At 36.6% G+C, this 21422-nt stretch overlaps 2 protein-coding genes across 4 annotated transcripts in view; one reads left to right on the plus strand and one right to left on the minus strand.

Moving 5' to 3' along the window:
• Positions 1-9358: 9358 nt before the first annotated feature.
• LOC132101993 (P2Y purinoceptor 2-like) lies at positions 9359-12819 on the minus strand. 2 transcript variants are annotated; one of them, XM_059507205.1, is made up of 2 exons: positions 12721-12819; positions 9359-10381 (listed from the first exon to the last, which is right to left on the minus strand). In XM_059507205.1, exons 1-2 carry the CDS (start codon positions 12786-12788, stop codon positions 9373-9375), a joined length of 1077 nt encoding a protein of 358 aa, XP_059363188.1. In that variant the 5' UTR covers positions 12789-12819; the 3' UTR covers positions 9359-9372. The 2 variants fall into 2 exon arrangements, with proteins under 2 accessions (XP_059363188.1, XP_059363189.1); XM_059507206.1 differs by lacking the exon at positions 12721-12819 and adding an exon at positions 11150-11204.
• A 1216-nt stretch (positions 12820-14035) lies between these two features.
• LOC132101750 (F-BAR and double SH3 domains protein 2) overlaps positions 14036-21422 on the plus strand; it is a 73765-nt gene continuing 66378 nt past the window's right edge. Inside the window, exons 1-2 of one of the 2 annotated variants that reach the window (XM_059506933.1) lie at positions 14036-14327; positions 16494-16591. In XM_059506933.1, the coding sequence (XP_059362916.1) occupies positions 14307-14327; positions 16494-16591 (119 nt within the window). In that variant the 5' untranslated portion in view covers positions 14036-14306. The remainder of the gene's footprint in view (positions 14328-16493; positions 16592-21422) is intronic. The other variant, XM_059506934.1, reaches the window with a different exon arrangement.

Genomic DNA, 21422 nt, shown 5'->3' on the forward strand with positions numbered 1-21422 from the left:
ACCATTAAAGGGATAGTTCACCCAAAAATGAAAAAGTTGTCATCATGGCCTCAAGTTGGTCCAAAACTCAATGAGTTTCTTTCTTCTGTTGAACACAAAAGTGCATATTTTGAAGAACGTTGGTAACCAATCAGTTTTAAGTAAAAAAAAAAAAAAAACATTTTAATGGTGTATTTTTTTATTTCAAACAGGCAGCTTTTAATTTCAGAAGACGATAACTGATGGACTGGAGTATTGTGGAGTTCTTTTGGATTATTGTGATGTTTTATCAGCTGTTTGGACTCTCATTCTGACGGTACCCATTCACTGCAGAGCTTCCATTGGTGAGCAAGTGATGCAATGCTACATTTCTCCAAATCTGTTCCCATGAAGAAACAAACTCATCTACATTGGGTGAGTACACTTGGCTGAACTATTCCTTTAATTTTAAGTAAGCAAATAAAAATATACATTTATTGATCATCTGTTTTTGTAACATCATTCCAAGCATTTCATTGCTTCCCAAGCCTGGTCTTAGATAGATCTTGATCTAGCTGAACAACTGGATGTCGTGTTGCAATAGTTAAATAGAACAGGTGTTCATTGTGGCGTCTGTCTGGCCATTAATATTGGCACCCTTGGTAAATATAAGCAAAGATGGCTGTGAAAATAAATCTGCATTGTTTATCCTTTTGGTCTTTCATTCAAAGAATTTACAAAATTCTAACCTTTCATTGAAGTAAAACAATTGAAAGTGGGCAAAACTCACATTATGAAATAAATGTTTTTCTCCAATGCATGTTGGCCACTATTATTGGCACCCAATTATTTCAACGTCCTTTTCCCAAGATAAGAGTTCTGAGTTTTCTCCTATAATGCCTGAAGAGTTTGGAGATCATCTGACAAGAGATCAGACACCATTCCTTCAGCCAGAACCTCTCCAGATCCTTTAGATTCATGTTGGTGCTTCTTCTCTTCAGTTCACCTCATTCATTTTCTACAGGGTTCAGGTCAGAGGGCCATGGCAGAAGCTACATTTTGTGCTCAGTGACACATTTTTGTGTTGATTTTGATGTTTGTTGGATCATTGTCCTGGTAAAAGATACAAAGATGGCCCAAGATTTCTTGTAGAGGCAGTCATGTAAAAAAAAAATGTATCTGTTGGTATCTGATCACAGAAGCCAGTCCCATTTTAAGTTCCAGTCCTGTCTGACAAATAAATATGCTGGAGTTTGTTTTTGGATAAGCTATGAGTTGTTGTTTTTTAAACCCATTTGAATAACATGTGGATGTAGAGGCTGTTTGATTTTTTTTTTTTTTCTGACCCCAAGTCTCAACTAATCTCTGCAATTCTTCAGCTGTGATTCTTGGGGAGTCTTTGGCCACTCAAACTCTCCTCCTCAGTGTGCATTAGGATGATATAGACACATTTGTAAAATCTTTAGTTGATTGGAACCTCTTAAAGGCAGGGTAGGTAAAACAATGTATAAAAAACTTTTTTTCCAAATTTGTTTAAACTTTATTTATATATCAATACATAATAAAAATGTAAGTACTCTGAAAAAGAAAGTATAAAAATCGAGTGACTGTAGACCTCTCACGACTGTTTTAAAGACAGCTCATTGTTTCCATTCACTCCACCCCCTCCCTTCTGGGCTCCTTCCAAAGCCTCTACTACGGCTCGCTAAGTAATGTTATGTTAGCTATATTACGCAGCTACGTGTGCTAATGACACATGCTTCATGAAAAAATATGTATGATCAAAATACAAAAAAGAAAGATTTACCTGTCCAGCAGAAATAAAGCCATCAAGGAGTCACTTTTCAGCCCCTTGAGTTCCCTCAGTTCTCGCCATCGCTGGAAAGCCACGCCGATATAAACTCGCGTTTTATTTCTTTGTTTATCCAAAGACTTTTTGTTCATTGCCTTTTCTTGTACTTTTACTGTCTTCCTTTTTTTGCCTGGTTTGCCTTCACTAACTGCATAGGCTGGTACTGTGAAATTTGCTTGCTGTTTCTCTGCCATTGTTTTGGTATTCCTAGGATCCGTGCCTGTTGAATTCCTCAAATCAAACATGCGCGCGCAAGTGGGCAGGTCATGTGTGGCAAAAGGGTGGTTGCCATGGTTGCGAGAGAGTGACAGTTGCCTAAGCCAATCCTATGTTTCGTCCCGAAATGGAAATAATGAGCTGTGTTTAATACAGATTAAACGGTCTAGAGTCACTCGATTTTTATACTCTTTTTATCAGAGTACTTACATTTTAATTATGCATTGATATATATAGAAAGTTTAAAAGAATTTGGAAGAAAGTTGTTTATACATGCATTACCTACCCTGCCTTTAATTATTGCCCTGATGGTGGAAATGGGGATTTTCAATGCTTTAGCTATTTTCTTACAGCCACTTTCTGTTTTGTGAAGCTCAACAAACCTGTTCTGCACATCAGTACTCTTTGGTTTTACTTTTCGTGATGGCTGATTAACCTTTTGTTTTCCTCATATTTATAACCATGTGGAACAGAAAGTCAAGGCTGGACAATTTCATGTTCATAATCACCCTGGTGTGCTAAAAAATGTAAATATACTTCAGAGATATTTTACTCATAAGAATTTCTAGGAGTGCCAATAATAGTGGCCAACATTCATTGGAGAAAAACATTTATTTCATAATGTGAGTTTTCCCCACTTTCAATTGTTTTACTTCAATTAAATGTTAGAATTTTTTTATTTTTTGAATGAAAGATCAAAAGGATAAACAATGCAGATTTATTTTCACAGCCACCTTAGCTCATATTTACCAAGGGAGCCAATATTAATGGCCATCAGTGTTGGGGAAAGTTACTTTTAAAAGTAATGCCTTACAATATTGCGTTACTCCCTAAAAAAGTAACTAAATACGTTACTTAGTTACTTTTTATGGAAAGTAATGTGTTACATTACTTTTGCGTTACTTTCACGTTACTTTTTAAATATGAGCAGGGCTTGATTGTTTTTAATATAAGAAGTTCTATTTATAGCAAATGTAAAAGCCCTTTCACACCAAAAAGTGTAATGAATAAACCTCAGGCTGAAGGAAAAGTCAATTCACGTCTGTACAGTAGAACACAGGAGAAGAATGGTTAGTATGGTTGAACTGGATCATTAAAGGTCAGCAGCAAAGACACTGTTAACAAAATGGGAATAGATACATTTATGTTATTTAATATATTTAGTTATAGCAGGTTTGTGTCATATTCTGAGTTTGCATTTCACTGTTTTGATTAATTTTGATGAATACTAAATCTGTTTTGTTTTTTGTTTTTTTTTGTGAGTGGGATGAATTAATGCACATTCACATTTAGTCTAGAACTACAGTAACATCATGTTCACACAGCGCACACAACGCCTCCATACTTCCGATTTCTCCCAATATGGGAACAGGAGGCTTGTCAGTCAGAAAATGGAATTACAAAGTTACTGGCGTTACTTTTTTGAAAAAGTAACTCAGATATTTTCTTGTAAATTAAAAAGTAATGCGTTACTTTACTAGTTACTTGAAAAAAGTAATCTGATTACGTAACTCGCGTTACTTGTAATGCATTACCCCCAACACTGATGGCCATTACTGTACAAACACCACACATGTACTTCTCTTAGAGGTGGTAAATGACCACAAACTGCACACATCCATATTGCACACATCCACCACCAACATACTGTTGTGCATATGATACAAATATTCCTGGAACATTGTTCTTAACAGAGTGTTGAAGTAATTTCAAATGCTTTCTTCCAAACTCATGGGATAAACAAATGAGCTCACAAAGAAGTACAGATGGGTTTTTCTGCTAATCACAAAAGCTTAACAGCACTCTCATTTATGCCAGAGAATAAAACATCATATAGACCAATGAAGCTAATCAGCCACAGAGTATTTTGAAAACCTCCTGAGAGTTTCCTAAGAACTTTCTCAGATAATGTTTCACTGACGGCTAATTTCACAAAAAGCCTCCAGCCACTTCACACACTTTAGCCTTAAAAATAAATAAGTATTTTTCATTACAAAATATATATTATCAAATGCTGCCGTAAGTAAAACCTGATCTTGTCATTTAGCATGATTTGAGAATCTAGAAATCCATTCAGGGGTCTCAGAATTTCATGAACTGCATACTTTAAGTTTTTATCTATTTCAGTACTTAACAGTTTCGACTTTTGTCTAAAGTTATTGTGTTTTTAGGTTGAATCACTGGTGTCGTAACATTCATTATTTAGATGTCACTTTGGAGAGAGACATCTTCTAAATCAGTTGTTCCCAGCTCTGGTCCTGGAGGCACACCAACACTGCATGTTTTGCATGTGTCCTTAATCAAACGCACCTGATTCAGGTCATCAGCTCATTAATAGAGACTTCAAGACCTGAAATTGGTGTGTCAGAGAAAGGAAACATGCAAAGTGTCTAGTGTTGGGGTGCCTCCAGGACCAGGGTTGGGAACTACTCTTCTAAATGAATATATGTAAAAATGCAGTATATATTCCATAAACACTTCTTGATAGTTTTATCTATCACAGTAAAGTCCAAATATTGCATATATTTGTAAGTTACACATTCAGAAGATAAACATGATTGTTAACATGCAAAAGAAAAGAAAAGCAATGAAAAGAAAAAGTAAGTCACATACATGTTGTCAGCAGATTTTTTCAGTAATGTCCCCTCTGGCTCTTCAATCTTGCACAGTCCTGCTCTGCCTGTTCATGCTGGGTTTCTTCATTGTGGGCGGGACTACTCATGTCAACACGCCTCATGCCTTCTCTCATTGGTCAGAGCATCAGTAAATGGCCTATCAATCACTTAATATGCTAAGGGAACTGTTTTTTTCTTAAGAAGTTCTCCCAGAGGTAAACAGGTTTCCAAAAATGCTTCTCATGCCCCATTTAAAATGGAACCAATTGTTGAACTATTGGTTTGTCAGAGCAATTAAACAAAACAGACTTTGTTTGGAATTGAATATGCTGCCTGCTATTTTAATAAACAATACGTAAACAGATTGCATTATGAACAGTGACAGTGGCACATCTGATTGGCCACCCTGGATGCTATACCTCAACATTTAATTTGCTGCTGGTCTGCTGGATTGATGATGGACCAGATTTACAGACAGTGATGATGCATTTTAGCAGCATCATCAGCATCACAAAGTTTTTAAAATATTCAGTATGATACATTTAATTTTTTAAATTGTATGTGCAGTGGACATTGTTCTGTATATCTACATTTTTTGGCACCATGTTGTTTTCCGATTGCATTATGACTTCGGCTGGAAGAACGTGTATAGAAGTTTTCTATGATACATTTGACTTTCTATGCACTGAATCAAGTACCCTATATGCTTCAAAGTATATGATGGCAATTTTTTCTATCTTGAAGTGAAACTTTTGCTTGTAATGTAATTAGTTTCAGTGATTAGTTGGACTCTTCCTTAAGGACTCTTCCGGTTTACATTTGAAGTAAGTGGTTTACCATCGGGTTTAGGTTTTCTGAACCATGTCCATGACAGAGTCACTGTTTAAGTTGTTAACGTTAGACATTTTGCTACATTACAGTTAATCAGATAAGAGTGACAAGAGTCCAATTGCCTAAACTTAGCTTCTACATTAAGACTAAGGAATTAGTCTGCACAATTTGGATTAAACTTAGACTAATCTATATTTTCATGTAACCAAATAAAAAAAAAAATTTGATGACTTACTTATTTGGGGAAATTAGCCCATAATCCAGATTTAGACTAGCATACACATATGTGCAAGCAATGCAATGACGCAAGTTAAAGTATAGGAATGTTTAGCTAATGTAGGGTGATGGAAAATGGAAAATGGAAAAATGTACAAAACCTAAAAAAAAAAATTGTGTACCTTATTTACCACCAAATTATACATATAATACTTTAAAGGTACATACAGTATTACCGTCCCAGTGACACTTTAAAACTTTTGTTTCTGAGAGTGCTGGATGGAAAGTAAAACCGTAATTACAAATTAAAATGATTGAAACTTAATATATTCCCAAGAAAACATCTTTTGTTTATAACATTTTGATTACATAAAAAGAAAAAATAATTTAAGAAACACCCATGATTTCTTAATAAATTTCCAGTTGTTATTTTTCAACTGAGTGCAAACCAGGATGACAGAAAATGTCAACAATTGCTTAAACCAAAGTAGCACATATATTATTAAACTTCACCCTTATACAACTATCTAATATGATTTCCATCTGTAAAAAGTGGCAGTTTATCATTTCATACAATACTGCTATTGTATGTTTAGAATGAGAGAATGTAATTGACCAGAGAAAAGTCACTGTTCATGTTTTGGTTCATGTGGTTTAAACTGAAATTGTTTTGTATGGTTCTAGCAATGCCAATGTCATGGGTTTAATGTCCTGTGAAAGCATGGACAGGGATTATATAACCTCAAGTGTACATAACCTCAAGTGTACAGGCTACTTATTTACATAAAGTAGTTATTTATATAACATATTTATTGATTTTCTTGGTATTTAAACCACATGTTTTGTTAATATTTATACATATATCTTCAGACATTTATTTATCGATAGCCTATTTATTTTTTCATCTTCTTGTTTTAAGCACAGACTATTTGTTATGTTTATACCATTGAGAAATTTTAACCAAATTATGTTACAGAATTTTCATTGATTGCATCTCATTGCTATTTTTACTTGATCTTAGTGCTGCGTTCGACAGCATAGATCATGACATATTCATAAATCAATTACAAAACTATACAGTTATTCAAGGGCAGGCTCTAAGATGGTTTAGATCCTACCTGTCCGATCGCTAAAACTTAGTTTATTTAATTGAGGAGTCATCTCATTTATCACCTGTAAAATATGGAGTGACACAAGGATCTGTCCTAGGTCCTCTGCTATTTTCAATATACATGTTGCCCCTTGGTAATATTGTTAGAAAATATTAGTGTGTTAAGAATGTAAAAGATTGGATGACCAATAATTTTCTCCAATTACATTTTGGATAAGACAGAGATATTACTTATTGGACCAAAAAATAGTACACAGAATCTCGTAGATTACAATTTTCAACTAGACGGATGTACTGTTACTTCCTCTACACTCAAAAATCTGGGTGTTATATTAGACAGCAACTTGTCTTTTGAAAACCATATTTCCCATGTTACAAAAACAGCATTCTTCCATCTTAAAAACATTGCCAAGCTACGAAACGTGTTATCTGTTTCTGATGCAGAAAAGCTAGTTCATGCATTCATGACCTCTATACTGGATTTTGTAATGCACTTCTAGGTGATTGTCCAGTATCTTCAATAAACAAGCTACAGGTAGTCTAAAATGCAGTAGCTAGAGTCCTTACCAGGTCAAGAAAATATGATCATATTTCCCCAATTTTACAGTCTCTGCACTACAAAATATTATTACTAACCTATAAGGTCCTAAATAGTTTAGCTCCTGCGTACCTAACTAATCTTCTACTACACTACAATCCATCACGCACCCTAAGGTCACAAAACGTTGGACTTTTGATAGTTCCTAGGATAGCAAAGTCCACTAAAGAAAGGTAGAGCTTTTTTTGCATTTGGCTCCCAAACTCTGGAATAGCCTTCCTGATAATGTTCGGGGTTTACATCTAGATCCACACATCCCTTTGCCAAGCATTCGAATAATGCATCTCATGATCTTGGACTGCAGTTATATATGATCAAATGTGCATAATTATTCTTTAGCTTGGGTTAAACTAATTCATTTTACTTGGTTGGAACAGCAGCTATGCTAATTATGTCTCTATTTGTTTCTCTGTTTTGCCACAGGATTGACAGAGGACCTCAGATGATGCTAACCCCGAAACAACAGAACTAACAAATATTGTTATAATTTGATTGCATCATATAATAATTGCTGTTAATAGTGTTCATCATATGTTTGATTATGTCTTTAATTGATTTTTCTTTACATTTCTCTCATATGCACGTAAACTGACAGTCACCACTGATAAGCTACAACAAAATTATTGTAGAAACTTAATTTTCTGTTAAGTTGCTTTGCCATGATCTGTACCGTAAAAATCACTACACAAATAAACTTTAATTAAAACCCTAAAGAATCATATCAACTTGTGGAAAATCGGCATCCCATGACCCCTTTAGACAATTAGACCTCAAATGAAATGTTATCCATGTTCAACCTCTCCTTTACCATCAATATCATTGTTAATTAATCTATTGACATGAAGGTTTCTTAGATTCTGCAATGTCATTTTGTTTGAATTGAAGATGGACTTAGTCTTATTTTAATGTAGGGTTATGGTATTAATATTATGAATTAACTTTTATATTTTCTTTATCTGTAGATTTAATTTAATTTTAAGTTTTATTCATATTATGTTTAAATATTTCTAACATTAATTAAGTTTTATTTCAGTTCTAGTTTGAAAAAGATTTAGTGGTATTTCAAATGAAACATTTAATACCCAAGGTGACATTAAGTTTTTTATCTTATATTTATTTTAATATTTATTTGTTTCAGATTTATTTCAGTGTTTTATATTTTTACTTCGAGTTCGTCTTAACTCTCTGATCTCATCGAAGGCATGTTAAGACAGCTCTATCTGATTTTGTTTCCTGGAACTGAACCAAATTCCAACGAGTTAGTGAATTGCTGTTGTGCTGATACTAACAGTCCTGACACACCTTTTCATAAACACTTAATTAACCTATCTTCCCAGTTTGCAAGGTTCCTAAACTGAAGCGGGTTTTATGCAGCATGAATAGAGCGCAGCACGTTCTCTGGTCAAAGAGCAGATATATATAGCAGTATTGTCCTTCACCTTCTATAAAATGTGACCCTGGAGCCTAAAAGCAGTCATAAGTAGCATTGGTACATTTGTAGAAATTGCCAGTAAAACATTGCATTGGGTCAAAATTATGAATTTTTCTTTAATGCCAAAAATCATTAGGCTATTAAGTAAAGATCATGTTCCGTGAAGATATTTTGTAAATTTCCTACCATAAATATATCAAAACTTATTGTTTGATTAGTAATATGCATTGATTCCAGATTTTCAAATAGTTGTATCTCGGCCAAATATTGTCATATCCTAACAAACCATACATGAATGGAAAGCTTATTTATTCAGTGTATAAATCTCATTTTTGAAAAATTTACCCTTATGACTGGTTTTGTGGTCCAGGGTCACAAATGTCCTCTGGAAGGGTCACAAGGTCCATGTATTTATACAGCGCCAAATGTTCCTTTTTAGGAGTTACTATTATGAATTTTTGATCACAGTCATTCATCATGGGTCTTTTCCCTGAGTGAGGCCCTTCACCACAAACTCTTACATTTTGTTTTCCTTCGAGCACACTATAAAGAGGTCGAGGGTACTTTCCTATTTTCAGATCTTGATTTACTTTTCTTGTTCTTGATGCTACTTCTGAAGCCCTGTCCTGCCATGAAGTAAAGGATGGGGTCGATGCAGCTGTTGGCGCTGGCCAAAGGTCGTGTGACCTTGTAGGCCATGCTGGCAGCCTCCAGCATCGAGCAGCTTACATGTTTGTCCAGGTAACGGAAGGTGTAGTATATACTGCGGTTCACATGGAAAGGCAAGAAGCACAACATGAAAGCCAGAAGCACAATAATAATCATCTTCACCGACTTCTGTTTAAAGCGCTGTGACATTGGACCTCCACCAATAACGGGTTCCTGAAGTTTCTTCACCATCAGGCCGTTGCAGACCAGCACCACTCCAAACGGTATGACAAAGAGCAGGAACATCACCACCGAGCTGTAAACAATAAAGTCATTGAAGAGCACCTTGCTTGTGGTGTCATAGCAAACCGTTGATTGTGGTTTCATGTCACTGTTATTATTCATCCGGGAGAAATAAAGAATCGGTGTTTGTAAGGTCAGAATGATCACCCATATTCCCACAGAAACCATACGAGCACGCCGGCCGTTCATCCAGGACAAAGAGCGCACCGGATGACAGACGCCTAAAAACCGGTGCAGACTGATGCAGCTGAGGAAGAGGATGCTTCCATAGAGGTTTGTGTAGAAGAGAAAGCGAATCAGCTTACACATCAGCTCACCGAACGGCCAGTCGTTCTTATCAGCGTAATAGTAGATGAGGAACGGCAGGGTGAGGACGTAAAGCGTGTCACAGACGTTGAGGTTGATCATGTAGATGGTGCTGGGCTTCCAGTGTTTGGTGCGAAACAAGATGACGTACATGGCCGTGATGTTCAACCCCAGACCGAACACAAACACCAGAGTGTAACTCACCGGGAGGAGAATGTACTTGAAGTGTTCTTCTATCTTACATTGATAAAGGTCGCTGATGTTAGTTGTGGTTGTGTTGTTAAATATTGCCATTCTGAAACAGATCAGATAAAGACAATGAAATCAATCATATCAGAAGAATACAATATGAAATTCAGGACTGAGGGGACAACATATACAAAGTCATACATGCAATAATAAATTAGTAAAAATGAATGAGATTGATTCATGGATTTATTGCTGGCAAATATATAAACCTAGCTGTTGTGCATTTAAGTTAGAATTTTGATAGACATTATGTAAAAAAAAAATCGTTTTAAAATCAGCATGCATTAGTTAACAGTATACAAGTGTTTCTTGTACTTTGCTGTTAACTGAGTTTTTCCCATTTGTTTTCCAAAGCCCAATGCAGAAAATAAGCTTTTAAGGTTGCACTACATGCTTGTTCTGATCATCACAAACCCCTTACTGTTCTTTAATTAATTACACAGACAAACACATATCGATCAGTGCACTGAATAAGCCATAAAGTAGCTGAGAACTCACTAAGAATTTCCTCAGAACATCGGCCAATGTTTGTTATAGATATGTCTGCGTCTAATGAAATTTGATGTAACTTAAATTACTGAACAAAAGCTATTAGACATCTTGACAGGTTTATGTTAAGCAGACAAATTGAGACTTTTATGAATGCATAATATAGTTGCTCTCTATTTGGATTGATTGATTTATTTTTATTAAATATTGACAATCATTTTACAATGCAAGCTCATTTAAAAACTTAATGATAACAAATAGTAATGCATTTAATACTGATGTTAAAGAATCATCATTTACACATATAAAATTAAAAGCAACTCACACAGATACTTTCAGTGGTTCCTTCAGCAACAGTTGTGCCTCCCTTCAGTTTGCATACCTATATAGACCTGCTTTACCTCTGCCTGTTTATTCTGCATGCACTGTATCCGCTGTGGGTGTGTTTACATGCCTCAGCCTGCTCTCATAGGCCACAGCGTCAGCCAATAATATGTCAATCATTCTGGAAGCCTCACACAGCATGGCTACCGAGAGGGAGGTTTAAAGGAATAGCTCACCCAAAAGTTAAAATGTTCCTTAAGATGTACTCACTCTCATGCTAACTCAAAATATAGATGAGTTTGTTTGGTCATGGGAACGAATTCTGAGAAATATAGCATTACTTCACTTGCTCACCAATGGATCCTCTGCAGTGAATAGGTGCCGTCAGAATGAGAGTCCAAAGACCTGTTTTTCACTTGTAAATGGTGTTTAATCTGTGACTATTTCTCATTACTTTATTTCAGATTCCTTCTGACTGGAGGAAGCAATAGTATGGCTTATGGACTCATTTTTTGAAATAAAAAAAATTAATACAACTTGATTTGTTATTTATAAACAAGCAGCTATTAACTTCACACGATGGTAATTGATACACTGTAGTGGTGTGGATTATTTGTGGATCATTGTGATGTTTTTATCAGCTGTTTGGACTCTCATTCTGACGGCACCCATTCACTTCAGAGGAACCATTGGTGAGCAAGTGATGGGATGCTACATTTCTCTAAATCTGTTCTGATGAAGAAATGGCCTGTGAATTTTCAGCAAATTTTCATTTTGGGGTGAACTTTACCTCAACAACTCATAAAGTTGTTGTTATCACTGCCCGAGACATATTTCCTGTAACCAAGTTTATTTTAGAGTTCCTGCCTAGTCATCCCAGCACAAATTTTAAGTCAATGTTGATTCATATAAGTCAATGTTGATTCAGATGATGAAACAAACTCATCTACATCTTGGATGGCCTGAGGGTGATTTCCAACAGATTTTTTATTGTTGGGTGAACTAATTCTTTAAGGTTAAAACTGAAATCACATCTGTTTATCAAGATTATGTTTCAGTAATCTATTTCAAATCAATAATACTGAATTTTTTTTTAAACAGCATGCTTTGCATTTTTACATGTTTCAGAATAGTGTCCTTGGCGAGAACCCTGCAGAGTTTGGCAAAGGAGAAAGGCGTATGCTTATTATCAATAATTAATGTCTTGCCCAACAGTACAGTGAAGAGAATGTCACACAACCCAAAAGAAACTGGAAATTCATTCGTTCAGGGAATGTATGTTTTAAAATAAATGGTATTCAATTCTTAGTATTGTGCTTTTGATCATTCTGTTTTAAATTATACCTTATGTTCTTCAAATATGTTATCTAAAGTAATCAGGCTGACTTTGTACAGTATATACAGTAGACTGAATAAAACCATAGTTTAGATGTTAACACATGATGAGGCATATTGCTTCCTATTGGGTTTCTGACAAAATGTTTTTACAGTACAAATACAACAAAATATTTGACACACTGACAGAACCTAATGATTTGAATGCAAAAGAAAACAGCAAGGATTTGTACTGACCTGTTCCTCTCAGTTTGAAATGATCTGAGACCTTCACAATTCCAATACAAGGACAAAACACGTTTCATCAGATTTACACGAGGTCCGTCATCCTTCCTCTGTGACTCTGTTACTGTGAAGGAAAGAAAGAACCTCAAGGTGTTCGATTGCTGTTTTACTTGCCTAACAATACTATATTAATTATTACCCTTAGTAAGCAGAGTTATGAACCTGAGCTAAACCTTATGTGGTCAGTCTCTGCACGTACAACAAATGTTTGGGCACACTTGACTGAATTTATGTTTCTCATGATCTTAAAACCCTTAAAATGGACACTTTAAGAGGCAGATTATGTATAAATTTCTTTAAAAAAAAAAAAATAGGACGATCAGACGAGTGTAAAGGAGAGGCCTACAATCAATAGATGCTTCAAAAGTGTCCCAGGATACACTTCATAAAGTTGGTTGATATCTAAATTGAGCAGAACTGGCATCTAGACAAAGAAGAAGCTCAAATATAAGAGAGACTTCATTTGTGTCATGCATTTTTAACTAAATATAACTCCCTTGAGACTTCCACTGGAATTATTTCATGTTCATCGTGTAGAAAATGGTCATAATAAAATCTGAGTAGTAGTTTTGACCTTACTTTCATTAATTTCTTCCCTTGTGACAACTAGCCCCAGCCTATTCAGAGATTTACATTGTGGGGGAAAAAGTCAAAAGAATAAAATCACTGTCTGTTGGAAATAAATAGGAGGTTGACCATGGTTTAAAAATCCATTTGATGAGATTCTTAGATCTGTTTATTGTTATGCATCATCTTGTAACATCCAGTGAATTTAAATATGATTTTATATGATCATTGTTGCAAATACACAAGACACAAGTTTCAGATCATTTATGACACATTCCAAGATAAATCAAATAATTATTTGAAGGTGTAGCTTCCTGTTCATCCCTGCATATTCAGTGGCTTTATTAATGTCGATGCTACAGACATTTGATAGTATCTTTTTTTACCGAATTCTACAGTCGATAATTAATTTTGCAACTCTTTCGGAAGTAAATTAAAATGTGTTTTGTTTTCTACAAAGAATGATTAGGATTGTGAAATGTACTAAATTTACTATGGCAATGGCCTAGTTTATGATATGAATTCCATTCGCCGTTGGCGCATTCTTAAACTATCCAATCACATAACTTCATTAATATTCAAATAACCAGCTGACCGTTGACCAAGCGCCTTCGTGAGCCAATCAGGTTCGCCTAATGAGCGAACGTCCCGTTACGTAATTAATATTCATGAGCTAAGCCTTCCCCGTAGTAAGGTCCGTACAGCGGGGTTCGGTGTGTCCGGTCCGGGGCGCTGTTGGGCTGGATTTCACGGTTGGAGACTCATCTTTGGAGGCATATTCTCTCTTTCATTACTTTCTCCCCTGATCCGCAGTGTTTGTTGAGCGTCTGCCCGACTGGACTTGCTTCATCATGGCCGTCTGAATTCAGATCCGAATCCCAATCTGATCCCCTTTTCTCAATCATCCATCCCGATCGCCCTGGGAATCATTTCTTTGGGATTTTACTTCATTTGTGCGCCAATGTTCAAACATGCAGCCTCCGCCAAGAAAGGTAAGAACCCAGCGTTGGAACAGCGTGTGTGTGTTTTTTAAATGTGATTTGTTGCATTGTCCCGAAGTTGCAACTTTGTATCCAGCCGCGGTTTGTTTTGAAACAATGTAGCAGTTTTTATATGTAACGGAAACAATGAATCAAGAGTTTTCCTCCGGTCCTGGTTTTATTGTTGTTTTTAAAGCAGCAGTGCTCGCGAATAATCCCTAAATTCAGCAGATATTTTCCCAGAGATGATAGATGAGTGTTTGAGGCGGGTTTGTTCTCAGATAACGGTTGAACCGTGCAGCTATGGGTCGTCTTGTTTGGTGTGTTTTTCCTCAGATTGGACCGAGTCCCCACGCTTTTGTCAAAAAGAGGGATCGCTGATCATTTCTCTCACCGAGAAATCTGACATTGTGTTACACATCCTGCTTAAATGTTTCCAAATATCATGCACATGTGAGAAAAATGCGTTTAAATGCATATATCCTACAGAAAGATGTTTTACTGTCTCTCTCAGAGGTGACAGCAGAGGTGTTGCGTTTCAAACTCATGTCCCACAGGCTGCATGGAGGAATGTGAAATATTTAAGCAAAACCATTGTATTCCTATCATTCTGCACACATTTATGCATTCTAATCATCAAAGCATTGCATCGGAGTGAAAAATCCTTAAAGGTGACGTCTGACTCTTTGCAGTTGCTTTGTCTTGTGAAGGAAGGCAGATAGCATGTAGCACACGTTTACCCAACAATAACCCTCTTATTTTCGCTAAACGACGTTTTAAAATGCAAATATTAAACAAAGATGCGTTTGCTCTGGTCGTTGTCACGCTGATAATGTTTCTTCTCTTTTGAATGGACAATAAATGACGTCTGGCTCTTTCTGTAGATATGCAGGACACTGGATAGGCTGCAGTAAATGATTTGTGTAAAGCATAGGTTAAATGTGCTGGTCAAGATAGTAAATGTGCCTTTCATACAAAATATCTGATCGGATCTGATCTGTGTCTGGCATCAGTTTGGATATTTCCATAAAGACCTGAGTAAATGCCTGGAAAATGTGCTGTTTTGTTGAGTTTCCTCCTTCTCGGAGTAATAATGCTTCACATGTACAGCTCAAAGCGTTGACGAGAGCCATGCAGGCGGCTGTCAAACCGTGTGTTATGGTGTGATGCTGTGTCCTGCTGATGCTGGTAGGGTTGGATGCCAGGTGTTCTGTATTATTTTCCATCCTCCTTGCCTTTAACCTTTAGGGAGTTGTTACAGAACCAATTATCTCCTCACCTGCAAGTGGGGAACTCCTGTCTCCCCAGATATTAGTCAACCTGCCCGGGCTCATTGGTCTGGTCCCATTGGGTTTTACTTGGCTGAGTATCGCACCTTCTTTGTAGCCATGTTTGTTTCCCACACATTGAGGAGATGGTGTTCCTCTTGATTGTTTCAAGAGCATTTAAGGAAATAGTAAACTGAGAATTTACTCACCCTCAGGCCATCCATAATGTAGATGAGTTTGTGGTTGACTGAAAATGGTTCTTTTATGGTATCACTGCAAAACCTCCCTTTGGTACCTTTATTTTTAAGAGTGTGATAAACTCTGTGTATTTTCGGACAGAATTCTGTGCTGCGTGAACATGCCACTTATTCAATACCATGGTATACTAATATTCTAAACGTGTCTTTGCTGATTACTTGCATTAGTAAATAGAAATTCATGAATTCTTCTGTTTTTGATACTGTATAAACTTGGCATATTTTATAACATTTTTTAGTTTCTGATCTCTTTAGATATCATTAAATAATATTGAATATTAGGATTAGTGTCATGCCAGGAAACCATTCCACTGTCATGCTAAATATAAATAACAAACTTTTCTCTTAATAAAAATACATTATCTGTTGTAATTTGTTATAATTCTTTTATCTTATCCAGTTAAAATAACTTTGAGTGGCATTCTGTATTTTTTAAAGAAGGAATCGAACATAAAGCTGTGTCCGTCTGCTCTGTTCGAGTTTGATTAGTGGGAATTCTGCTCTTGTTGTTTGGAATGATTTGTCATCGTGTCTCGTACAGTTGACTGGAGCTGGAAACACATTAATGAGCTCATGTGGGACATTGTGTGTGTTTGTGCAGCTGGCATGTGCCATCCTCTTGCTCACCTCTAATGATGTTTTCTGCTCTTCAGGTAAAAGTGACACAGGAACTGAAGAACACGCATACGGAGCAGCTCGGCCGCCTGCATCTCAAACACCAGACGGAATGTGATTTATTGGAAGATATGAGGTAAGGCATAAAAAAACAACAGTCTAAAACACACACGTATCCTTAAAAAAATAAAATAAAACAGACCGCAGAAAAAGAGAGTGAATTCTCCCCATTTTTGAAGAATGAACACAGGAGCAGAATGTGACGAAGGCATTTCCTTTGGACTTCCTGCTCGAGGGCCAGTCGTTCCCACAGCTGGAAGTCATAACTGTGCTGCCTTTCCCTTTTTTTCTTCTTTTTTTTCTCTCCTTGTCTTCTCTTAAAAGAGATTGCAGGCCGTTTTAGAAAAGGGGAGGGAGTCGTGTTAAAACCGCTGCGCTTGGACATGGAATTTATGCACGTCTTTTGCTTGTATGTGTTTGTACATGCTTACGGGTGTTTAAGAAGATATTTGACAGTGGCAGTGGCATGCCCTCACAAGGGAGCTAAAGACATACATTGAAATGCAATCGTAATCTGCTGCAGAGGCTATTTTGGTGTGTGAAAAGATGTTTGTGTCCAAAAGAGAGTACGAGAGTGGGTCAGAATGGGCTGAACTCATGTTTTTATAAGAAATTAGTTGATGGACTGTTTGAAAGACTAGTCTAATTTAAGGGTGAATGTGTCATTCCTAGTGCCACTAGGGTTCGTTTTTAATAATAACGATATTTAAAAAAATAACTATTTAATAATTGTTTTCAAACAAGTTTTCTAAACAATTTGCAGTTGCAGCTTTTATTGCAAATTATAAAAAAAAAAGTTTGCATACTGCGTTTTCGAGAATATCTCTTATAAATACTTGTATTGCAGGTGCTTCACTCTGCATAGCTTTCTTTTCCTTTATTCACAGTATAGAAGGGCCTCCTGTACACACTTATATTTTGTAGTCAATTTGTCATACCTTCTGTTCGGAGAAAAGACATACTTTATTGCATGTAAATTCTGCCAGAATCTAGCTTTGAATTTTTGGAGAGAACAGCTCGCAGCACACTTTAATAGCTTTACGCCTCATAGCCAAAGACCTTCAGCTGGTGTTTCTGCTGTCCCCAACTACAGGCAGAAAAGAAGAGAAAAAATTGTGAGACATGAAAGTCAGTCACGCCGTGAGTCAGCTAACCATCTGGAATCCTGCCGAATGTGCAGTTCTCTAGCTGCTGCTAGCGATGCCTTGTTGTTTCCCGTCACCAATGTTAGTCAGGCTAGACGCCGTGTCTAAAGGTGATGCTTGCAATTATTTAGGGCGTGAAAATGTGCAGGAAGAACTGCCAAGGAAACATTGATCTGCTTTTGTCTGAGGCCTGTAAACTTGGTCTAAGCTCATTTTGAATCACTGTTTGCCCTAATATTGGAAGTCAAAGATGGAAGGGAAGCATTAAACCCCATTTGAAAACTGTTTTAAAAGTTTTGATTTGTGCAGTATTGTTTGATGTCACTAGTAGTGTATAAACATCACTTTACCTTCAATTTGATGTGAAAATTAGCTGTGAGAGACGAATGTAGTATTGTCCGAGTCAAGACCATGTCTAACTTTGAGAAACCATATTTTCTGTCCACTTAAATTTAGGAGAAAAACATAGTTTTTATAGGAGCCCGTTTCCTCACTGAATTTTTTAAAAGAGACTGTTACAGCTTTGATTTTTTTTTCTTGCAATTCTGACAGATAACTGCAAGATGTAAACTCATAATAGCAAAATATGAGCTTGAGATGCTAATTTGCATTGTGAGTTTATACATTGAATTGCAAAAAGTCGGAACTGCGAGAGATAAATTCGCAATTTCAAATCAAAATTGTTAGATGTAAAATTGGAATTTTGAGATTTAAACTTGGAATTTCAAGGGGGAAAAAGTCTGAATTCTAAGAAAAGTGCAATTACCTTTTTTATTTTAAATTCTGTTGCTGAAACCGTCTTCCATAATTTTCAGAATTGACTTTTAAATTAATGCAAAGTGGACTGTACTTTTAGATAAAGCCCATTGAGACAAGCTCAGCAAACAAATAAGACTAAACTTACGCTCTCATTTACCGGTGTTTAGCTAATTTTCATGGTGTAAATCGACTCATTTAAATAGGAATGTGCACAGTCAGGAATTTCGCTTAAGGACTGAAGATTTCCTCATGAAGATTTTGCACCGGTTTGATGTTGTTCATGTGAATTTGATTTCGATTTGAGTGGGTGGACTAGCATGAGATGAATATTACAAATGCAAATCCTGTCTGCGAGTAAAAATCATGGCTAATATATCGTGCAGTGTGAACTCGGCATAATCTGTGGTGTCATATATGTTATGCTTGCGTGCTTTTAAAAGTGACTTTATGGACTTTATTCCCTCCCTCAATGTGAAATACATCTCTGTCCTCTGTTCTTTGTTTCTCCGTCTGACTCTTTCTGACAAACACATACACAAACATTCTCAAGGTGGTCTAGAGGGATAAATCGATGTCTCACCCAGGAGTCAAAGAGCCCCATTGATTGAGCTGCTCTTGTGAGTTTGATCTTCCTGTTTACCGACTGGCCCACTAATGCTCTGAGCGTAATCTCTCAGACAGGACGAGGGGACGGCCGCGTGAGCAGATATGTTATTACTGTTGAACTCCAGCACAGTCACACTCACACTGTGTCAGATATATTTGGCAGTGGTGAGTTCATAGTGTATTCTGGGAAGTGTTGCTGACTCTTCCAGACCAGAACGCTGGAGTCAGTAGTAACTCCAAACATGAAGGGCTCTGCTGTAGTCTGTGTTTTTATTTCTCCTGTTGCTCACCTGTTTGCAAATGCGCAGACACTGATGGGAGTTACTCAGCTTGTGTTAACTGTGTTGAGGGAACGTCCTGTCCAGTTCTGCCAACAGTAATTGTTCTGGGTTAGTCTTCTCTGAGTTGTTGTCTATTGGTCTAAAAAGTCCAACTTCAAGATATTCCAGCACTTAGATATGGCTCAAGTTTTGTCTGCTGGGCAAAAATCAAGGTCTAAGTATTTAGAAAAATAATAGCATTAGAGGTGCACTTTTTTCCATTTTGCCTTTACCTAATAACAATTGTGATTTCTGTTTTATTTTTATTTATGTGATCTTTATTAGTAATGGGATTTTAAAAAAGAACAATAAACAAATAGCTCCAGGTTTTCTGTGCTTGTTTGCACAATTTGGCCTAAAATTTTTGTGATTTTTAAATATATGTAAATGACTAAAGTATAATATAATAATAATAGTACTATATGTTGTTATAGCTACGTATTATCTAAATAATAATCTAAATTCATTTTTATTTTGCTTAATTGTTCAGCCCTAAATAACACACTATTCACACGACTTGAGGAATCATTCATATCCATAGCACAAATGGTGTGGGATAAATTATTTGCTCAGGGCAGCAGTTGAGCGACTTTATCTAAATCAGAGATGCCCAGATACTGGCGACAGGAAGACATGGGAGGGAGCTGAGGGATTGTGGGAAATAGCTGAGGAATCCTGTGTGATATTAGAGTTGAAAAAGAGTTGTTGTTCAATAAACTGATGGATGGAGCAGATGAAAAAGAAGGAAAAAGCAACGCAGGCGAGAAGAAATAGTTGCTTTGAGGGAGCCGCTTTGTGCATGAGACCCATAATGAGTTCCATCAAGACTCTTCTGGCTGGATCTGTGTGTTTCATTGTGAACCAACGAGGCAGTAGGACGACTATACTGCTTTTCTAGACGCTTTGAGTGTGCAGTTTGTTATTTACATGAGAGAGTGGTGAAGAGCCACAGAATAATGTCTGTCCTTAATCAAAATGAGGAAAACCTTGTTATGAAAAAGACCACTATTATGAATTAATAATTAATATAAATTATTACAAATAAATGTTTAAGAATATTTTTTGTCAGAAATTCTGAAATGTGTGTTTTACGGTTTAATTTACTAGATTATATATATATGTTACATATATCATGTTTGCTTTGAATTCCCAGTAAAAATTGCTAAATTGTGACACATCCACTAGCTGTGTTTACATGGACACTAGTAATCCGATCGCAATAGGACTAGAAGCACAATCAGAATTAAAAAAAAAAAGTCACACGTAAACAGACATGTAAACACTTGAATTGAATTGAATTGGATTGTAAGGGGTGCTTTAACCCTTTTCTAAAGTAAGCAGCACTGCAGAACAGTTCATGTGCTGGTCGTCGCCTAATTAGAACCCGAAGTAGATCAATATCACGTGCTCTTTTTAAAACAGTAAAACAGCAGGAAACTCTGTATATTCATGCAGTGTGCGCATGTCAAAAGAGTAAATCCGATCAGAAGCTTGTGACATATAAATGCGCATATCAACCTGAACACTTTATTTAGCGTTCATGTAAACACTGCGTTCGGATTTGTCAATCAGAATGAATTTATGTGAGAAAGTGACGTGACATTCAGCCAAGTATGGTGACCCATACTCAGAATTCGTGCTCTGCGTTTAACCCATTCAAAGTGCACACACACAGAGCAGTGAACACACACACCCGGAGCAGTGGACAGCTATTTATGCTGCGGCGCCTGGGGAGCAGTTGGGGGTTCGATGCCTTGCTCAAGGGCACCTAAGTCGTGGTATTGCCGGCCCGAGATTCGAATCCACAACCCTAGGATTAGGAGTCAAACTCTCTAACCACTAGGCCACGACTTCCCCATTCCGATGGAAGCAGAAAGTGTCCATGTAAATGCACCTACTGATGTAAAATTTGGTTGTTGTAGGCTCGTTATGTAGGCGTTCTGTAGGCTTGTTATGTTAGGTTCTCACAGGGTTTTCTGAATCAGATCTGACCTGAGCATTAACTCTATCATCCAAATGCACAGAAATCATGCTCTCCATCATCCTTTAATGAATGAGCTTTTCTTACAACCATACA

This window comes from Carassius carassius, chromosome 23, assembly GCF_963082965.1.
Source record: "Carassius carassius chromosome 23, fCarCar2.1, whole genome shotgun sequence".
Classification (NCBI taxonomy): Eukaryota; Metazoa; Chordata; class Actinopteri; order Cypriniformes; family Cyprinidae; genus Carassius; species Carassius carassius.